General features: G+C 39.5%; 1 protein-coding gene across 1 annotated transcript in view; it reads left to right on the top strand.

Moving 5' to 3' along the window:
• Positions 1–21,543, top strand: part of atad2b (ATPase family AAA domain containing 2B) — a 92,218-nt gene that overhangs the window by 40,806 nt on the left and 29,869 nt on the right. Inside the window, exons 21-24 of the mRNA XM_088931337.1 lie at positions 901–1,097; positions 2,990–3,149; positions 6,134–6,256; positions 7,486–7,614. Of these exons, the coding sequence (XP_088787463.1) occupies positions 901–1,097; positions 2,990–3,149; positions 6,134–6,256; positions 7,486–7,614 (609 nt within the window). The remainder of the gene's footprint in view (positions 1–900; positions 1,098–2,989; positions 3,150–6,133; positions 6,257–7,485; positions 7,615–21,543) is intronic.

Genomic DNA, 21,543 nt, shown 5'->3' with positions numbered 1-21,543 from the left:
CTGTGTTTTTTAAAATCCCTTTCAAGATGTTGAATGCCTCCATCAAATCTCCCCATAGGTTTCTTTGTTCCCAGCAAAAGAGAGTCTGTTCTTTTAACTTGTCTGAATATGACAGAGCTCTTAGTTCTGGGAATGCTCTGACTGGTCTTTTTTGTAGTCCTTGCTTAGAAGGCCACACAGTGTCAGTATAACACTGTGCTGCATCCCCTGACTGTGCACTTCTCTGGCCATCTGGTGACAAGTTGAAAGTTCGTATAGTTAACCAGTTACCTCTCTTTAGTTGAAAAAGGGGGCAGAGTATAATGAGTATACCTCATATGTGTAAGCATAGACCTGAAGCTTGCGAGTTCAGTCTGTTTAAGAAGAACAGAGAGGCACACAGTATCTGTTCCAGATGTGTCACTTTTGGGAAAACTGTCTTTTCTGAAATGGAGCTATAGTATTACGCGTTTTATTAGTCTTACTCGCGATAACTAAAAGGATGGTTTCTGTGGAGACTTTACAGTGTTTACAGTGCTGTTTGTTGAGCAAATGACCTAGTTTGAAGAGTGCTTGTGGTTCAGATATGAGGCTTTGAAGAAATTATATTGAAGAATTAATTTTTGTTATACCCGCCTGATTTTGGAGTCTGCAGTTGTATGTTTTCGACGTATCAACATTCTGCTTTGGACTGCATAACATCTGCATTAACACACATTGCTTAGTCAGTGGTGTTGATGCACGCTCGTTCTGATGTGAACTTTACTGCAGAACACTTCAGTGGCTCAAAAATAATCTCTTCTTGATGCAGGGAAATGATCTGCAGGAGAGGTGATAGCAGACGTAGGTGTGATCTCGTGAGCTTGCAGGATGTGCTTTGGCTGTGCTGGCAATTTTAACGTTTGACCTGCCCCCACTCAGCTCTGCAGGCGCTGGAGGAGCTGGTGCCCGCCGAGCCCCTTCCGCCTCGCCAGCTGTCCCAGGAGGAGCAGAAGAGGCTGGAGGACCAGGAGGAGAACACGCTGCGGGAGCTGCGGCTCTTTCTCAGGGACGTCACCAAGCGATTAGCCACTGACAAGCGCTTCAGCATCTTCAGCAAGCCTGTGGACATCGAGGAGGTGGTCGGCCGTTCTCGCGGCAGCTTCTAGTCAGGGCTTGAATTGAATCTGAATCTGTTTTTTGTCTTTGATCAGGGGAAGCTCATTTAAACATACTTTGAACTGGTTCAAGTAGGTAGCTGCGTCAGCAGGCGTAGGCTGCAAAGGAACAAGTAAAGGTTTATTCCATGCTGAAAAGAGAACACGTTGCATTTCTTTTCTTCTCTTTTCAGCATGATATTTGAACTGGTTTGGTTTGATTGTTGCAGCAAGCGAAATTGTCCATAGTGTAACACGGTTGGTCCCTCATAAGCTTGTGTCTGGGTTGAGAAGCTGATTGTTTTACATTATTTGTAATTGGCCCACAGCTGATAGGAGATGCCAATCACTAGGCTCTGAATCTGTTGTGTCTCATTTCATTCTTCCTATAATTTAATTCAGCTTTGAATGTGTCTTTTGAGCTTTGGTTATTTTGCCATGCATTATACAAAAGATCGACTTGGAAATATTATCTCAGAATTAAATATCCTTTTATCTGGATTCTGTCAGAAGCGCAGAAGCTCAGGGCTCCAATAGTTTGTAAAATGTAGAATACGGATAGTGTTTCTCATCTTCATTATGACACAAGGGGTTTGTTGTTGAAAATAAACACTGAAATTTTCAATCCCATTTAGATCACTCTGAACTTGTTTTGTGGTTTATGGCTTGGTTGTATATCACATAGCGGCCTATGTTGAAGCTTCTGGAGGAGTAGTAGTTAAGAGTTGTAGACATGTAACTGGAAGGTTGTTTATACACCTGCACAAGCCTAGTTGTTTAAATAAGTATTAATGTTTGGACAAGGAAGATTAAACGTTTACAAGTAATAGGAGGCAATTTGGCCCATCCAGCCAATATTAACTACCAATAACATAACATCACTTTATTAGCCCTATACAATTTCTTGCATTAGGAATTTGTCTTTTCGCATACCCCAGCTTGCTCTCCATGAGACACAGACACACAGACAGGGAGAGAAGCTTGGGGTCAGAGCGCAGGGTCAGCCATTGTATGGCGCCCTGGAGCAGTTGGGGTTAAGGGCCTTGCTCAGGGGCCCAACAGAGTAAGGATTCCTCTGCCGGCTGCGGGATTTGAACCGGCAACCTTCCGGCCACAGGCGCAGATCCTTAGCCACAGATCCACCGCTCCGCCCCAATAGTTAGTAGTTAATTGATCAAAGGATCTCTTCCAGCTTCCAGCTCATAGTATCAGTACACTTAATACTGCAATTGTTTAGTGTAGCATGTTCAAAGTGTGTGAAAATTGTAATTTATAATCTGAAGCTCTTGACCACACAAGGGAGAAGAGGAAGCACAGGCAAACTCTTCTGAACCCCCTACCTTCAAGCCACTGCTCTTTTAGATGTCACAGGCACTGCACTGCCCCCTACTGGAGGTTCAGTGAGTCTTGGACGAGAGGTGCTTTCCTCCCTGGCAGAACTGCAAACCTGCAAGGGTAGGTCAGTGTTTGCAGAGTCCTAGTCACAGTCTGCTAGTGACATGATTCAGGCTTGAACCTGCGGTCATAGAACTCGGCCGGCACTTGGGTCAGTGCCCTTACCAGTTCAGCCACAAGTTATTGGTGCAGTTTTGTAGATCTGAGTTGGTGCTTTGGGGCTGACGATCTTGTTGACCCTGCACTGATGTCCAGTTTATGTGCTTTTGCTTTCTGTTTTATGCTGGCTAGCAATGTATTCTATGCATGACAGCTGGAAAGGGAGCAGTGAATCTTTCTCAATATGTATTGCTCCTACTGTAGATCAGTCAAAATACTTAAACATGTTCAAGTGTAAAGGTGAAGCACACTTGACCTGGTTCTTATTCCAGTGCTGTGTTTTTTCTGCCTCTATTTACAATGTGATGTCTCTTTTCTAGGTGTCAGATTACCTTGAAGTTATCAGACAGCCAATGGACTTGTCAACGATAATGACCAAAATCGACACCTACAAATACCTTACTGTGAAGGACTTTCTGGCTGATGTTGACCTCATTTGTAGCAACGCTCTAGAATATAATCCAGACAAAGATCCTGGAGGTAAGGACACTGGCAGGTGACATGCAGTCTAGAGGACACTTGTCAGCACAAACATTTTAAGATCTTTAACACGTCAAATGTTTATATATATTATATATATAGATTAATTACTGCTGTCTCTTTTGAGATGTATACATCAACATATATCACAAACCTTACAGCCTTAACATTGTTTGCAAGGGTTTTGTTTGCTGTTTCAAGGAGCTTTTTTAAGAGTATCTGTGTGTGCTGCTGTTTTAATGGCCTCATTAGGGTGGGTGCCTTAGATCGATGAACCATTCATAAGAACATAAAGTGAAAATGAGAGGAGGCCATTCGGCCCATCTGGCCTGTTTGGTTGTTAGTAGCTTATTGATCCAAGGATCTCATACAGCTGTTTTTTTTGAAGGAAGCCAAAGTGTCAGCTTCAAACACATGACTGGGCAGCTTGGCTTCATATTTGCCAGGGCTGTGTTCCAATGAATTTAGTTTTGTCCGCTAATTAGCTGGAGATTTAAAGATTTATAGGTAGTTATGAACATTTGTATAGTTCATTAAGTATTCATTGGCGGTGAGCTAAAAATTATAAGTTGAATGGCTCACAAATTTTGGTAGTGGTTAAAAGTATAAATGAAGTGTGTGCGTGCCTTGGCACAACAAGTGCAAGCAGATAGGTTTATTGTTTGCTTAATATTTGTCCCTATTATAATAAAGTACTAGGCTCTGGACAGCACTCGTATACAGGTAGTCTTCGACTTACAGCGCATGCAAGTTCCGAGCACTCGCTCTTACCATGGCCGTCCCCTTAATCGTAGTACTGTACATTTTTTTTCGTGTCCCGGCGTTTGGTGGTAACGTCTAACATGAAAGACTATGAAAGCCACAGTAATAATGAAAAAAAAGACAAGGTCCTATTCATGAAATGGAGAAATTATTAGTAACTTGGATGGAAGATCAGATCCAAACGGGTATGCCTTTAAGCCTTCTAGCCATACAGTCTAAAATAAAAGTAGTAAAAAAAAAACAAAGCCGTGTTACACAATGTAGCGTTTATGCATGTTAATTCTTTACGCATCCGTATGGTTTGTGTAGTATCGCAATACACATGCTCGCAATTTTCGACTTACGATGAAATCAACTTACGACGGGATCGTCGGAACCTAACCCTGTTGTAAGTCGAGGACTACCTATGCTAAGAATTTGATATTTGAAGATGAGTTAAAATTGCAAAAAAAGAATGTGCACGTTTGTTCTGAAAGACAATTTTTTGATGCTGATACATCCACAGATACAACCAAGCCCCATGTAAGTAATGAAGATTGTCTTGTTGCTGATAGTATGATTGCTGGCATCTGTGAGGAGTTGTCTGGAGAATTAGATGTCCAATTTCAACAATTGGCAGACCAGAGAAACCAGGATGCTGGGTCTATGACTTACCAGTTACATCCTGCAAGGCTGAGGGTCCAGTCAGCCTAGGATCGTCAACATCGGTCTTGACTCATCTGCCTGTTTTTAGGCTGCTGTTGCTATACTGTGAGAAATCCCATGAAAATGTTCTGTGTTCTTAGAGGTCAATGAGAAATAACATGTTGACAGTTGAGATTGGTTGAGTGTTTTAATTGATGATGATTTCCATTTGATGGACCTGAAAAACGATGATGCACAGGGAACATTGTGCTGACTGTTGGTGCTGTTTAATCAGGGTGGGTCTGTGGAGGTGTGAAGAAGGAATCTTTTTTTAACCCAAAGATTGATGGCAGTCTTACTGCTCAGTGACGCATTGAAATCATCAAGTCAACAATTATTCTGTTCCTGCAAGCCAGTCCAAAGGTGTCAGGTTTGAAGCAGCGCAGTGCGATGCACGAAGTGCTGGGATTGCAATGGGATGACTATTGGGAAAAGAGTGTGGAGGTTTTGCTGTTGTCATTGTTAGTTCCTAGCTGAGGCTAATAGAGCATGTGTGAAACCAACATCGTCGGCATCGTCAACAGGAGATAACGGCCACCAGCCAACCTTCACTGTAATCTTAGTGTAACCTTTAACTGCACTTCCCAGGAAGAGTGATAGAACAGGACACAGTGATGGAGTGATAGAACAGCCCCATGTTGAACTTGAACTTTATTGCCATATGTAACCGGTCCATGTACTGGTACAATGGAATTCTTACTTACAGAAAGTCTCTCGATTGTTAAAACAAGTGTAAAAACACAAAGTGCAGACAGTGCATCAAGACAATATACAAACAAACAAACAATAAACAGTGTACAAGCAAACAAGTAAACAGTTTGAATGTAAACAATGCAGACATGTAAACAATGACTGGAGACGTACAATAAATAAGAAATCATAATGAGGCTCAAGGGTCTCATTGGGTCAATGCTGCTAGGATTCTGCTAATGCTCAGGGGAGCATTCTTCAGTTTGATAGAAGAACTTTTCATTCTGAAACTTTCTCCTAGTCGTGTGATCTGTATTGATATTCAGATTTTCTGTGATTTCGTTTGATTCCGGAGTTTAAAATATTTGATGAAAACCTTTAGAACTGGGTGTTGCATTTATTTTGTGCATCAGGATGTCTTCAGAGATCCCCTGTACCGTCTCAGAATCTAGCCATCGCTTACCTCTTACTGATGGAATATCTTATTTACTTCAAATTAAAGGCATCAAAACCGAATGATCTTAATGCTTTCTGTCAGTAGAATTTAAAAGCTATCTATAAGAATATAAACTCTGTTTATTCAACCTTGTATTTGAAGTATTTTTCTATTGTCTTTCTCAAAGGAATAGGGATTTAACATTTCAGAGAGAATGTCTTCTTCTGTAATTATATCTGTAGAAAACAATGTTGCAAACAAAGAGAAAATGAATAATAATTAAAAAAAATACACCATGTGCAAGAAAATATGGGCAAACAGCTCACATTACACAAGTTTCTCTATAACAGAAAGGAGAGAATTTATCTGAAGGAGAGAGAGCACAAAATACAAAACTGGTTTCTCCTTGCAGATAAAATAATCCGGCACAGAGCCTGTACCCTGAAGGACACGGCACATGCAATGTTTGCAGCTGAACTCGATCCAGAATTTAATCGAATGTGTGAAGAAATCAAGGAATCGAGGAGGAAGAGGGGTAAGTGATTTATAAGATAAATATCTTTATTACCCTACACCAATATGGCCTATTACCCCAAAAATATTTTTGAAAGGTTTGTCGCCATAATCAGCTGAGCCGCTCAGTATAATTTTGTGACTAAAGAAGAAAAAAGTTATTTCACTCTTTGCAGTTCTTTATTTTGCCTTTTCCCACTGAAGCAAAGTTAAACAGTTAGGGGTTTAAAACAAGAATTAAAAGATGTGGGTGTCTGTGCATAAGAGTGGGACATTCTCCTTGTTCTCAAGGGCTGCAGTGTGTCCACATTCTTCATCTCAAGTCAGACACCAGAAAACAATGAATATTAAAGTCATATCTGAGGAGCAGCCCTGTACCTGTTTTGACTGTAAAGGATTAGGGACCTTCTCAGTTTCTTTGCAATGAGGCACACTTTTTGAATCGTCACATTTTGAAACCGTATATATCTGATAACTCATTCTGTTTCTATATTGACTCTCATATTTCAGGACTGCAGTTTGACCAGCTTTTTAATGGCTTCATAAAGCTTTTATTGATGGTATCTAATGCACTGTAACAGATGGGGATGCTAATGGTATGAGACTATTTCTACAGACTAGTGTAAAATGGGTTGTGTATTTTCAAGCATGCACTGTTGGGTTTGATGTTTTGGAACAGTTTGGATGGTAGGTTTGAAGTATATTTCACACAGTGCAAATTGTGCTCATGCACATGAACACACTTGTGCCTGTGGATCAGAAGTTCATTCAGGCTGGTACTTCATAGCGTGAAGTGCCTGTAACTGACCAGACTGTTAAATGACTAGGACAATGTTTCTGTTAGTGCAGACCATATCGCTTCTGAGCACATAATACCTATAATGTATGACTTAAGCCTAGTGTGGCATGTGTTCGATTTTGATGCAATAGGCATGCTTTCTGTGTATTTCTAAATAAGGATTTGGGTTCTGAATTACCTTTCTGTGCGTCTTTAGTCAAATCAATCTGGACTAAACCTTCTCTGAAGCTAGAATTTGAGTTTTTAGAGCTGGAACTTCAAAGCTGCTTTGTAACCCGCGAGGTAACCTGCCGAGTTGTTTTTGACCCTGCTGCCTGCCCCTGGTTGAACTGGGGCATGAGAGCGTCTCTGCAGGCCGAGCCAGCCTGCCTTTCGTGCTGTTGTGGAGTGCGCACACCACAGAGCGTGTTCATGCCGTTATGGAAATGGAGTTGCTTATCTTGTGTATGCAGGCTTTCAGACGACAGCACAACAAACGAATCCTCCCAGTGCTGCAGCCAAGAGGCCTGGCATTGGCGCTGAAGAGGCAGCTCGGAGCGCACAAGGAAACGCAGCAGAAGGCCTGTCAACCAAGTGCAATAGTGAGTACTGGAACAGTGACATGAGCCAGTGAGACTTAACGGGGCGCATTTTCATACGGGGTCGTTTTAGATTTCTATTTTCAATATTGGGTGTCTTTTGAATCTTACTCCCCCCCGCACTCCTTTCTTTCCACCCCCAGAAAGGAAAAGCAGACAGAAACAAACCAAAGAAGATAAACAAGGCTAGGCTGTCTTGTGGACAGCAGCCAATTAATTATGTGGTGCTGAAATGTTTTCTTCCTTGTTTGAGATGCTATTGTGAAGTCTTGAGGAATACAATATGTTATCCCATTATGGGGGCTTCTATTTTGTGTTTTAGAAAGATAATCATGGAGAATATCACAGAGGGCTCTCATGCAACCCATACCACCCAGGCAGCTGGCTGGTACCCTAGCTGACAGGGAGACTTATAAAGGAGCGTCAAAAGAATATGTATGTGTTTGTGTTCCCAAGAGACAATAAGACAGACACTGTAGCTCAATACCAGCCTATCTATAAGTGCTGTTACCTTTAAAGGGAGACAGATATTTTAAGCACTACTCCTGTTTCCAGATCCGTTGACTTTAATGTTGGTTCTGTTTTCTGTAGAAAAACCTTTGAGTCAGGTGTTTCTTAATTATCCTTCATTTCCTTGTATAGCTTGTGCAAGTTGCATTGTGTTACTGAGTTTTGCCCTATCAGAGATCACTAAAAATCACTATCATTGCTCTGTTGGATCTGGGTTCTTTTAGTTGTATATGGGGGAAAAATTTCAGTGCAGAAGCTAGAGGTAGATTAGAGACTGGAATGCATTTGAGCATGAAGAGTTAGATTATTCTGCATCTTACTTCTATCTTTATGCTGTGTTTTCTGTCTTCAGCTGTGCTCTATTTCCTTATCATCTCCTGCTCCCCTGTTAGGTTTGTGCTTTGTGTGCAGTATTTGCCTCTTTGAACAGGAAGTGGTAAACTCTAGCTGTGATTTTAAATTTATAAAAAAATGATGAAGATTAGATTCATGTGAGGGCTTCTGCTGCTTGTTTAAATCCCGTGCCTTTTAAAAGAGTTGCTTCCAGAGTGAAATTTGCATTGAATCCTAGAAAAATGCCTGTGAGAGACCTCCGTTGAGCACCAAATCATGCTGTATTGAACAGAGCAGAAAAAAACAGTGTTTCTGAGTTTTATTCAGGAAAAACGTAATCACATCTGAAAATTCAAGGTAGGTGTTGATGTTCATGAGGTTACTGTTTGGGGATAACCAGCAAAACCTTGATCAACCACAAGGTGGCGCATGTCTCTCATGAGACGACTTGTGTAAACTGGCACAGCATACCTCTCGGTTACCATTCCTGTGAAGTGTGCTCTTGATGGTAAAATGCACACTTGACTTGGGAGATGAACGAGATCCTATTTGCTGTAATAAACAGCTCTGGAAGAATGGATGCGCGACAGAATGCAAGCTCTGCTTTTATCACGCTTTCCTTCTGCAGATAAAAAAGAAGAATACTATGCTGCCTCTTCAAATTTAAATGTAACCAAACACGATGAAAACAGGAGTGGAAAAACCCCAGGGCTCTCTATTTGCTCCTCTAAAGTGATGGAAGATAACTTACAAATGGGTCTTCTGTATGAAACTTCTGTTACTGTGCACTGATACTTCTTTTCATGTATGTTTGCAGTCTGTGACTTGAAATCGGTCTGCTTATGTTTGGATTGTTTTAGTGTCATTTTGCAGCATCTTTATAGTTCTCTTCACAGCATTAATTGATGCCAGGTTCTCTATTTCCATTCTCTTAAGCTAGAGAAGAAATGAATGCAACTGGCTGCATGTCTAAAGTAATGAGTCAGCGTTAGCTGTGTTGTCTTGATCCCTTAACAGTGTGAATGCTAAATTGAGAGTTGTGTTCATTGACCCTTTAAGTCGTTTATTGAAGAGTTGTGGTTGATTAAAAGTGAACTGCTTAGGTGTTGACTTGGGAAAGCTGTGTTTGGCTGAGCGGACAGTTCCATTCTAATTTGAAGCCATTCCTGGGCTCTTGGACTGCTGCCAACGCAGTACTGGGATTTCTGTTGGGTTTCTGGGAGACAGTGAGAGCCTTTCTTTCTCCATGAACCATTCCTACGAACATTACAAAAGTTCCAAACGAGCGGAGACAATTAGACTCATCTATTTAGTAGTAGTTAATTGATTTAAAAATCTCCTGCCAGCTGTTTCTTGGAAGTAGCCAGAGTATTGGCTTCATCAACGGGATGGGTAGCTTGTTCCATACTCCCACAACCCTTTGCATGCCTCCATGTTTTGCATGTTTTGTCTTTGGGTAAAAGGTTCTCGCTTTTAAATACACCTCAGGTCCATGTTTCACTGTTTTGAATACCTGTACGAGATATTAGTCTTGGTTCCACTGAAAATAAAAAACTATTCCACATTGCGACTTTTATTTTCCTTCTACATTCCCTTGAGATTTATTAATGTTTACATGGACAAATAGGTTTTATTTTTTGGGTAATTCCGTGTGTACTTTTAATAATATTAGACCAACACCTTACTTTACTGTTACTGAGTATTAATCAACTTACTGTCCATGAGTATTGGGACACAGTTCACATTTCAGAGTGTAAAAGTCCGTATTTAGTTGCATATGACTTTGAGGTATTAACTGCATGCGGTCTGTGACCAAATCAGCTCAACAGACTCTTGGTGGTATCGTTTGGAAATATTAAATACCATATGCTTGGGAGTAAAATTTGTCAGTAAATCTAAATGAGATGCATATCATCAAGTAGTTAAAATATACTAAATAAACAAAGCATAGTTAGGTATTCAGAGTCCTTATAACGATTTCAGAGAGCATGTGACAGTGTTTCTAAAATATCCTGTTTAGCCTCCCTGATTCGTATCTTCGTGTCCAGATCCAGTTTCACAGGTCTGCAGCTGAGGTGCCAGCTGGCAGAGGGTACAGTTCTGCCCCCAGAGGTTGTAGCTCTGTGCTGCTGGCAGAGCTGTGGTTTCAAGCATGGTTCTGAGCCTCTAGATTGTAGTGCCTGTGTTAAATTTTATGTTTTAATTAGGCAAGCCTTGAATTAGGAATGCAGCTTCTCTTTCCCTGGGATCCAAGTCGACTCAGGTTTACGAAACCAGACCTGGTGGTACACATTTCTAATATGGCATTCCTAAGGGTTGGGGGTTTCAGGCAAGATGTTTTGGCCTAACGTTTTACTGAGTTGCAGGCACCATGTGTCCTAATTATTTTCTCCTCATGTGCTGTTTATGTAGGAAGAAAAAAGAAATGCCTATATTAGGTTGGTCTTTGTGAAAACATCATAAATTCACATAATGTTTTTTAACAGCTCCTTTATTTTACACACACAAGTGCCTTTCATTCCTAAATATCTCATGGTGCCTTAGGGTGATTAAAGCAATTTTTCTTTTCTCTTTTGCCCTTCCAGGTAAAAAAAACAAAACATGACAAAAACTATTATGATCTCTCTGCTTCCTTTGTGCTTCTGTTATGTTTCAGAAGAAATTTCATTATCACATCAAAAAGACTTGCCACCAGCACCCTGCTTAATAAATTACAACACAGGACACTTTTAGATAGTCTAATACTGTTTAAATTAATACTGGAATTATTCAAGTTTATGGATTTCTATGCTCAGTCTTCCACAGCCACTGTACATTGTGAACTGCTAGGTGATTCATGTATTTATGCTAGGTAAGAGTGCAAAAAGATTAATATTAAGTTAATAATGACATGCAGATAATTTTAATATTTTAGGGTGTTTATTACAGCATGTATTCTGTGTTTTGGCCTATATGTAAATTATATGGCCTGTATGTTAAACCTAATTTTATTGATGATTTTAGTTGAAATGCCTTTTTCCCTGTACCTTCCATATTCTGATACAAGGCATGTTTCCAATCCTAATAATAAGAAAAATTATTAGAAAGAAAAATGATATTCCTCAGAGACCAAAAGCCTCAATGTTGCTTTTATTATTAGGCAAGTTTATTTAGGTTCCATGTATTTGTCCAAATTAAAAAGTAAAAGCGTGAAAATGTTAATGCTTAAGAAAACATTAAATTAATATTTCTGATTTCAAACTACCTTGTTATTAGATTTAAGTCACAAAGGGAATGGCTGGTTCTTGAGTACCATCAAAATGAAAAAAAAAGTACTTTCTTTACAGTACCGTTATGGATATGACTATTAATTTGTTCTTCACGGTGCTTGGGAAGTGGAACCATGAATTCTTATTCATGCATGCTCCTTAAAATTATAATAAGTCCTTGCTTTTATATAGTGCCTTTCATCATGAAGGTTCCCAGATCGAAATGCAGCACCCACCTGATTGACACATGGCACAGTAGATCTATCTAACAGTAGATCAATTGACAGCGACACCTACTGGCACTGAGTAATCAGAATATCAAATGAATACAGAAAGGTTTAACATAGGGTCACACTTAAAAGCTAAAATGGAATTCATTAAAGATCACAAATAGGAAGTGCTTCTTAAGGTATCTTGAATAAGCTTCCCTGCTAGAAGATTGAGGCCCAAACTGCTATATAAAGTTAATGGCTCTATATTCATTGTGGATTTCCGTCTTGATCTGCTGCATGATTTTAAACATAGGTTTTTGTCCTAGATATGGCATTTAAAAACGTTAATACTGGAGCAATGAAGTGGAAAGTCAGTTTCTCTGCAAGATATTGCTTAGGCAAAAACAGTTCTTAAATAACGTGAATACCATATTGGCATGATAATTAAAAGATTCAGTAAGGCTCAAATGCTTTCTGTGAATGGATGGTTGACTCTATGCTTTCAAGAAATAATCATTTGATCCTTTTGAACAGAGCTTCATTACAGATGTGAACTAGTAACGTGGATATGCAATGTGGAAAGTGAGTGTCTGAAGATGTCCTTTGTGGAGAACCAAGGGCATGTTATTCAGGTTTTACTCTCAACTGTGCTGATATAATTTACAGTGAGCTAAATAACTAAAGTGCTCTGTTTTTCTTTTTCTCCCAGTAGCTTCTCCAGCTCAGATTTTGTATTTCTTATGGAGAGCTTAAATCAAATTATAAAAGCCTGTGACTTTTACACATCTGTTGAATTTTGAAAGTCTGCTAATAAACATCTGTCTGTGCTTCTGATACAAATCTTCCTAAAAAGTTGGATGCACTAATAGTTGCCAAGGACTGAAGAGGACAGATGTGCTGTTCGTTGTCGCTGTTTTTTGCCAAGTGTCAGAACCACATTTTTGTATGTTTCGTACTTATACAGTGTATGTAGTTCTTTCTTATGTAATTCTGTTCCTGTCAGAGCTTTGTATATAGTTTATCATATATTTATGACAATAGGAGGCCAGTGTAGCTTTTAGAAATGAAATAAACCCAAGATCATATGTACGGTCAGAGCTAATGGTTGCCTAATCTTGTTTCTGAATTGCTTATCCTTTTGGATTTGTTCAGATTGATTCTGCCGCATGAGAGGAAACAATATCAGTGGATATAGTGGATATGCTGGCGTCTCACATAGGACTGGGAATCTTGAGTACAGTATTGTCATGCTTGGATAATTAAGTATTAACAATTCCAAGTACTTGGGCTGTCAAATCCAGTGCCACCCATTTCATTCTATATATGCTCTACAAACATCGATGTAGCGTCAGTCTCTTGGAAACTGTGAGCTTGTAAAACAACACCTTCTTGATCCTCGATGCAATGGCATGTAACAGTTACATATGACTTATCATTCAGAGCTGCCTACAAGTCTGGTGTAATGACGACCTTTTTCTTCACTTGTAGGTTTTGCATGAACTGGAGCAGCCCGGTTTTCTTTAAGCTCCCCCAGCCTCGCTCTTTATTTTTACGTATTGGAATAGGCGTATTGAAACGCTGGTATCAAACGGATTCTGAACCTTCCTGAATTCCCCCTGTCATCTTCTACACAGCAGATGGTTTCCTCCTGCAGTCTGCTGCTCTCCCCGAAAAGAAAATATTTGGTGACTACTGCTAGCAGCAGACGTTGCAGTCCTGTCAGCGAGAGGCATGCGATGTGCAGTTGGATCTGCAGAAAGTCCCTTTCATTTCAAATGAAGGATTGAGCTAGTCTTTTCGTAGTGCGCCAGGTTGGACAGCACTATGGTTTTGTCTGTTACATTCTAGCATTTCTCTACTTTCCATTGACGTGTTGACAGACTGAATGTAGTTTTAATTTCTACTGTCAGTAAGGCTGCCTTCCTCTTAAAACAATCGGTGTACCCATCCTGGATAGCAGATTGGATCACCACGAGGAAAGTGTCATTGTCATCAAACTGGAATGCTAGATGTTGACTGATAAATGCCACCCAGTAACATTAATCTTTTTAAGTGACTATAATTGTTTATTTTAATCAAGAAACGTTATTTGCATCTTTGAGTAGTAACTGAATTTGCAAATGAAGTGCTTGGATAAATCTGCCTTTTCACAGAACTGACGCCAGTGCCCCCACACAGTGCTTCCCCATTGCTCTTTCCTTAGACTATAGAGTTACATTGGCTTGAACAGTTCTTTAGAATGACCAATTGAATCAGCAGTATTGCACTACTGAACCATGTTCTAAAAAGGTTATGCAATAACAAAATTGCAAGCTCCAGGCACGCACGGCCCTTCTGTGTCACTGCCACTGCTGTTTTTTGGTTCAGCTAATTCTTAATTATTTAAGTGCTTTTGAGCATCAGGGAGAATGGAGCATTTACTTACTTCCCCCGTGCGTGCGTCTCCTTTAGCCATTGTGCACTGGGTCAAAATCTTCCTCGATTTTTTTGCCCCACTGAGTTCACTGCCCTTTTTAATTAAGAAGAACAGAAAAAAAAACAGCAGGAAATCTTTAAACTGACCATAAGGATGTTTTGTCTTAGAAGTATTAAAAACGGCAGTGTGACACTTAAAACATCATTTTCTAGAATAAATATGCAGGTGTTCAAATGTTGTGGGGACCAACTCGTTGTGTGATAAAACTTCCAAGTTCTTGGGCTTGTGTTGGGGTTGATGTCAACTTAGGAAATATTAAAACTATGTAATAGGTTTGTATGAGCACATACAGACTGTCCTCCTGTCGTGGTCTAGATAAATTATTGGAAGAAAGGAGATTGCCCTTCTGGATAATAGAAATAAGAGAAGTCAGAAAACCTGTAGGATCTCTCCATGGCCTGTGAAAAATCACTTGGCAGGGGTCTGAATTCAGCGTTGAAAGGAAGTGAAACGAAGAATCCAAATAACTTGTTTTTAGTTCAGCCAGTAATCTGGTCTTGCGCTAGTGTGGAGTCGAGTCATTGCTGTTATTGTTTCTAGAAGGTAGATTTGGAGGAAGATCTTTGTGCAATGTTGCAATATTTGCTATGCTGTCAGCAAGCATCTTGCTTCGGGCTTGGATTATTGAACTGCTTGAAACCAGAACCTCCCTCTTGCTTAGAATGTTTCCATTCACATTGATTGATACACTGAGTACCGGTGTATGGGCAAGCTGCCTTTGTTTCTATTTCAAGTTAATTTCTGGTACAAATAAAACGGCATCATTTGCCAAGTACTTCGGTGGTGGGTTCACAAAAGCTGAAGATGCTAATAGGTTCGTGCCCTGCAGTATGTTCGTACAAATTACTTTTTTTTTATTTGTTGGACTCGAATTTTGATGTGCTGTTCTTTTTCTGTTAGGGAAAAAAAAATGAAAATCACCCCCCACTGTTTCTATCTCAAAGGTTTCCAGATTAGTAGATTGCTAATTTATGCATTATTACAGAGAACACACTCGGTAAATTTAACACTGAGTGCTGGTTTGCTGCGATTAGACAAACCTAACATATTCCCTTCAGTGATGGGATTACTTTGTATCTGTGTTTCACATCGAGGCCCTGGAACAGTGGATCATTGCAGATTGATTGTTCTTCAGCACACTTTCTCTTCACCATGATTAACCTTTAGAGAGAAATGTGCTTGCATTCTTGTCTTATAATAAGAACTGTCTGAAGGCGACACCTTTAATCAGCAAAGCATGTTAAATCTAATTTGAAACTGAATGAGAAATAGTTTTTTCCCCCAAAATTGTGCTTTTTTATTAATGTTGGGTTTTAAATGCAACATTTTGTATCCCTTTCCTACGTGATCAAAATGAAGAGGCTAAATGACGTTCACGGTGTCCTAGCCTTTTCTTATAGAAAGCTTATAGAAAAACCAATCCAGCTGCTGTGAATCGTGCATGAGCGGTTTAAATCTAATCTGTTTTTGCTTAATCATTTTAGGTGTTTAATCTGGAAAGTTGTCATTTGTAGATCAATACAACTAAAGGAGGAAGCTAGTGTAGTTCTGCTGAATTTATTTTCTCTTAAGGCTGGGAACTGGAATCCCATTTTCTTTAAATCGATGACAATACTGTATTTATCTGTGCACTAGATCATAGAGCCTTAGCCAGAAGGTTGGAAAACACACCTAAGATGGAAAAATTTGCTGAATTTTGGTCAAATGGCAGAGTTTGCAAGTGCACAGTACACGTATCCCAGTTCTTTGTGATTGCAAGCACTGCAGAAGTAGCAGGATTTTAGCCCCTAACATCTTTGTAGGTTTTATGAAGCTAATTCCTCTGGTTACTGGGAAATCTGCCTGTGTGGGGGATGGGCTGAAAAAGTTTTTCATCACAGAAAAGCTACAAAGTAGATAATACATCCCCACTTAGATTGCATTAGTTTTAAAGTTTGCAGGGATGTGAGTGTTTTGAGATTTCCTGGTTTCAAGTAATTTGTCATTTGCCATGTGGTGGTGAGAAACTTTTCAAACGCAGGTCCTTTTGAGGTTCAGTTGGTTTTGCAGTGTTACTAGGCTTCAAGATCCGTATTTCCATATTTATGACTGTCCACAGAAAATACATTCTTAGGATTATTTTGTTTAATCCTTTTTGTCCCACGATTATGCCTTTTTTTCATGGTATAAAGATGACAGTTGGCAGCTTTTTATAGCACACAGCTGCATATGTCAACAACTAATGGTAGTTGCTGATTAAGCTAATGAGCAAAGCTTAGGCACTTACTGGGTGTGCATCTACTTTTCGAAGGCCCCATTTTTATTATTAACCCCTCACAAGTATCCACTTTCTGTATAAAGCAAATGATGAACACTGTTGGGTGTTTTGATAGAGACCTGACTGTATTATTTGCTTAGTTTATACCCTTATCCAGGAGGGAGGCTTATAGCCTTTGCAAAAGAAATTCATTAACTGTCTTCAGTTTCTTCAGAAATATTGGTAAATACTTGATTGAAGCGAAAGAAAAATACAAAAGCCTTCATAAACGCTACACAATATGATAAAGCAACTTGCAGAGAAAATGTATGCCAATTATTTCAGAGCCACCATCTGAGCTGCATCTGCTTAAAGTCCTTGTCAGTTCTCAAGTACTTAATAGTAATTTTCACCTTATTTTTTTTTGCAGTGAGTTCTGCTCTTAACTTAGGGCTAATACTGTCTCTTTATGAACCCCTATGAATAACTGCATACCTATAATGCTGTTTGCACATACGGTTGTAAAGGATTATGTATGTTGTTATATTACATTGTATAGTTTATGTGGGGAAATATGGCAGTTTCTTAACCTAAAAAAAGTAAACATTACCAAAATATTTTGAAAACCGCAAAATGACGATCAAGCTTCGAATTGTTTCAAAATGTATTTTTGATGCTGGAGAATTTCCTTAGACATCGGCAGATTAAGCTGAGGTAATGGTTTCACTGCAGTGCAACGGAATCTGTCAAACATGAACAGGTGTTAAAAGGTGCTATTAGCCACTACTTAAGACATACGAAAACTTACAAATGAGAGGATGTAGCCTGTTTGGTTTTTAATTAATTGATCCAAGGATCTCTTCCAGCTGTTTCTTGAAAGACAGCAGGGTGTCGGCTTCAACAATATGCCTGGGTAGTTTGTTTCTTACTTCCACAACCCTTGTGGCTTTCATTATACTGCTCCCTGGGGGACTGGTGATCTTGATTTAGATTTAGTATGTTGCATTAATTTTATCATGGGTATAAGCCGTGCCAAACCTGGTTATGATCACTGTTATGTTTGCTTAGTTGTGTTTAGCATTTAGCTTTTTTTCCACATACCTTATAGTGCCATAAAGCTTTTTCATGGGAGCTGTTATATGTTAGCTCAGTGTGTTCTTTCTGTTATTGCTCCTGTTATGCTTAGGTGTTGTAAATTGCATAATACCTAGCTAATGAATTGTATAGTTCTTCGTGATGTGTGTAGCCTACTGCACTGCTTCAGCCTGCCTGCCGTCACAGAGAAACAAAGGTGTTTCAGATAACATAGTTGTTTATACCTGTATTCAAATTAGGCATTGATATTAACGCTAAGGAAATTTTCAAAATCAACAGTGAGGCACAAACTAAGCAGAAATGTACGGAGAAATACTAAATCAGAGAGGAGATAGGAACTTTTTTTACACAAAGAGTAGTGGGTGTCAGGACTATGTGACCAAGCCTGGATGGTAGCAGTGGAATGAACAAGATGGGCTGAATTGCCTCCTTTGTTGGTAATCTTGCTTCTGTTCTTAAGCTGCATGCAGGTTGGTTGATAGTTTTACTTCTGCAGGGATAGCTTAGATGAGAGGTCCCTGTCTTTTGGCTCCAAAAGTATCTGCTTATTGGGTATTCATGCATCACTACATGAGAGCTTAGAAGGGGCTGTAGACTAGAGCATGCCATTCAACAGAAGGTAGTGAAGATGTGCCTAACTCTTCTAAATGGTTCTTGATTGTGATTTTCTGAAATGTGCTTTTCAATTAACAAATCAACACACTCTATAAGTGTTACAATTTACAGCAGAGAAATTGTACAGCTCCCTCCTTCCCCAGTTTTGCGTGTTCTTGCAGGAATGTTCAGAATTAAATATTCAAAGGGTTAATTGCAAAAATAAACTGCCTCCTCTTATTTAAACCTTGCAGATATCATTGTACTTGTTTTGTGTAACAGCACTTTGACTTGTTTACCACAGACGTACAGTCCTCGAGTACATATTTTTAGTACCCTTTATGTATTTTGATCTGTCATTTCTTTTTCTTGACTGAAAAAAATTAAGAGCCTTTGGAATTCAAACTGATTGTTGTCAAAGCAGTGCATTTTTCATTTCTTGCTTTCCAACTATCGGAGAGTAACATTTTTATTAAGTCCTAATCTCAAAACTCCAGTGCACATATACAACACGATTGTAACAGATGGGAATGAATCACCTAACAAAGAGTTGTGCAAAATCATGCCAACAATTCAAATGAATGAAGAAAATAGATGAACTACATATTTTCAGCATCCTTTATCTTGCTTCTTAAGTTATGTTTTCCACTTAGAAATAAATCCTAAGACAACAGATATCTTAGTTTGTAACTTGCCTCCTAGCAATACTTGTACTTTTAATTTTTTCATATACAGCATAAGGTAATAATTCCTACTTTATATTCATCAGAATTTCATGCTTTCCTAATTGCATTCATTAGAATCCGACGGCTCCTTGCATGCATCATTTATCATCTTATTGTTTTCTGTGCATGCTCATTTAAATTTAACAGTTTCTTGTAGACAGGCTGGGCCTGAAATTGAACATGTTCACAGTCAATTGGGGATAATGATGTCACTGAGATGTACTGTGTTTAGTTAATCAGAAGTAAGATGTACTGCACGTTTTTCTATCTATGCAGTTCACGTGTCCAACCACAAATGTGCCATTTCTGCACAGATGGATTGAAATTCTCAGGACGTGTTTTTTAAAGCTTCATTAGTTGTTGTTTTACCATATCCTTGTACCGTAACATATTTTTTACAGAAGCTTTCAGATGCATCTATCTTGTCCTCTATGTCTGTATATATTTTTTTTGCACAGGGCATGAAATACAGGGTTATCCTTGCAAACATGCTGTGGGTGATCTCACGCACAAAGCCCTGTTCTGTCACAAAGAAAACTGCATTTGGAGAAGGGCATTTGAGCCTTGTGAAGGTTACCAGAGCTGAGGCAATTTCACAGAGCTCATTTTTTAAAGTTGACCGACATTTCGCTGCAAGATGTGAGCGTGCTCTGTGGCACCGGCTGTTGTTTCCTTGTGGTTCCTTCCTCTTGTCCAGCAAATGGGTTAAGTCACTTCATGCCGCGTGTTCTGTAGATCTAGATTTTAGTGTTTTCATGCCAGATACATCATTGCTGATCCACGCTGAAGCTCTGTAGTGTTCTGTCTGCCCAGTGTTATGTGCAAGCTGGCAGTGGCTCTCTGTTTGACTTCCCTGCTGGGAGTCTGGCATTACTTGTCTTAACTGTTTACCATCTGAGTGATCCTCAAACTCCTCTTTACACAAAGCCCTCGGTCTTAGAGCAGGACCCCTTTATCGACCTCTGTATGGTTGGTTGCGTTTTCAGCCTTATATACTTAATATGGCTCAGTCAGCGAACTGGAGCTAGTTCAGTCGTTGATAAGTTGGTATCTGTGTGTAGTGGGGGTTTTCTTTTTGTGCATGTAACTCATTGTACAGCAAGAAGAAACAGTAAGTAAAGAAACTTTACAGTAGGCAAAAAGTCTGTATACCAAAACTGTGCTTGGTCTCAGTTTTCTAAGACCAATTTTCACACAAACCTAGGGCTGAGTAAAAACCTTACTGGTGCTTAATGGCATCAGGTTGTTGCAAACTCACCTGTGCAAATGATGTAGACAAGCGCAAGGTACTATGTAAAGGTGGTAAGAATAAACATTGGAAATACATTTATTGGGTGGTACAGAGCTTCAGGAAGTTCCTTAATAAAATTGCTTACACGTTTATGTAACCACCTCAATGTCCTCGTCTGGACAGTTTTAAAGAAGAAAGTCCATATTGTAGGCTTATTGCTCTGCCTTCTGTCTGAATGGGATGCTGTTTCATTGAAGGGTTCCCCTCCTGTCACATGAGTTCTTGTTATTACAGCTGGGTGGACTGAAAAAGCTGAGTACAACAGCGGTGCAGTGAGGACGAACCCTCAGCTTTCCAATTACTCCCAATACAGTTCATTGTCCCCATCCAGATAGTGTGGTGGCACAATAAAAAGGACAGTTATATCATGTTATGATATATTTTGGAAAATCTAGTCAAGGAAAATTATGATAAAATTAGCATGTGATCACTGCATTACAAAACTGAACAGTGCTGCTCTGGAATCAGTCCAGCTGAGATCGGTGTTCAGCTGTGTTCAGCACTTAACACAGACGTGTTAAAGGAAATCTTTAGCCTTGAATAGAGGAGACTTTGTAGAGGCTACAAGGGGACTTGAAATGCTTTAAAAAGTCAACACAAGGGATGACTTCAAAACAAATGTTCAATCTAGGACCTCAGGACACAAGGTGAAATTAAGATGGTGTTTAGTCACAGTGTTCTGGAAAACACTTCTTGTTGAAGCTTGATTCCCTGGGATCCCTGAAGCTGCTGCTGGATAAGATCCCTGGATAGATAGTTACGATTTACAACTACTGTACATAGGACATACAGCCAAACAATCAAGGTGGTCTGAATGGCTTCCTCTGCTTTGTAACCTTATGTTCAAGGAACCCATTCTTCACACACAGTATCCTGGTGCAGTGGTTGTCAGTCCTGGTTCTAGAGTAGTCCAGTGTCAGCTGGGGTTTTTTTCCATCTGGGCCCTTAAACACCAGTGCTTTTAATCAGTGCCTATAACTCATCTGCTTGCTGGTTTAGACTTTTGTTCTGCATTGAGTCCTTGATTTAAAAAAATATCCTGAAGTGTGTTTATAGTGTTTATATCCAAGAACATCAGCACACAGAACTTGCAGTCTCTCTTCAACTAAAAGTAAAAATATGCTCCCTTATTTCCAAGTTGTTCTTAAAAGATAATCAATTGATGATGACCAGACACAGAGACACACTGTACAGGACACTCCCACAGTCCAC

Source organism: Atractosteus spatula, chromosome 2 (assembly GCF_055471065.1).
Source record: "Atractosteus spatula isolate fAtrSpa1 chromosome 2, fAtrSpa1.hap1, whole genome shotgun sequence".
In the NCBI taxonomy this organism is placed as follows: domain Eukaryota; kingdom Metazoa; phylum Chordata; class Actinopteri; order Semionotiformes; family Lepisosteidae; genus Atractosteus; species Atractosteus spatula.
This window is presented reverse-complemented; position numbering and strand designations above follow the sequence as displayed.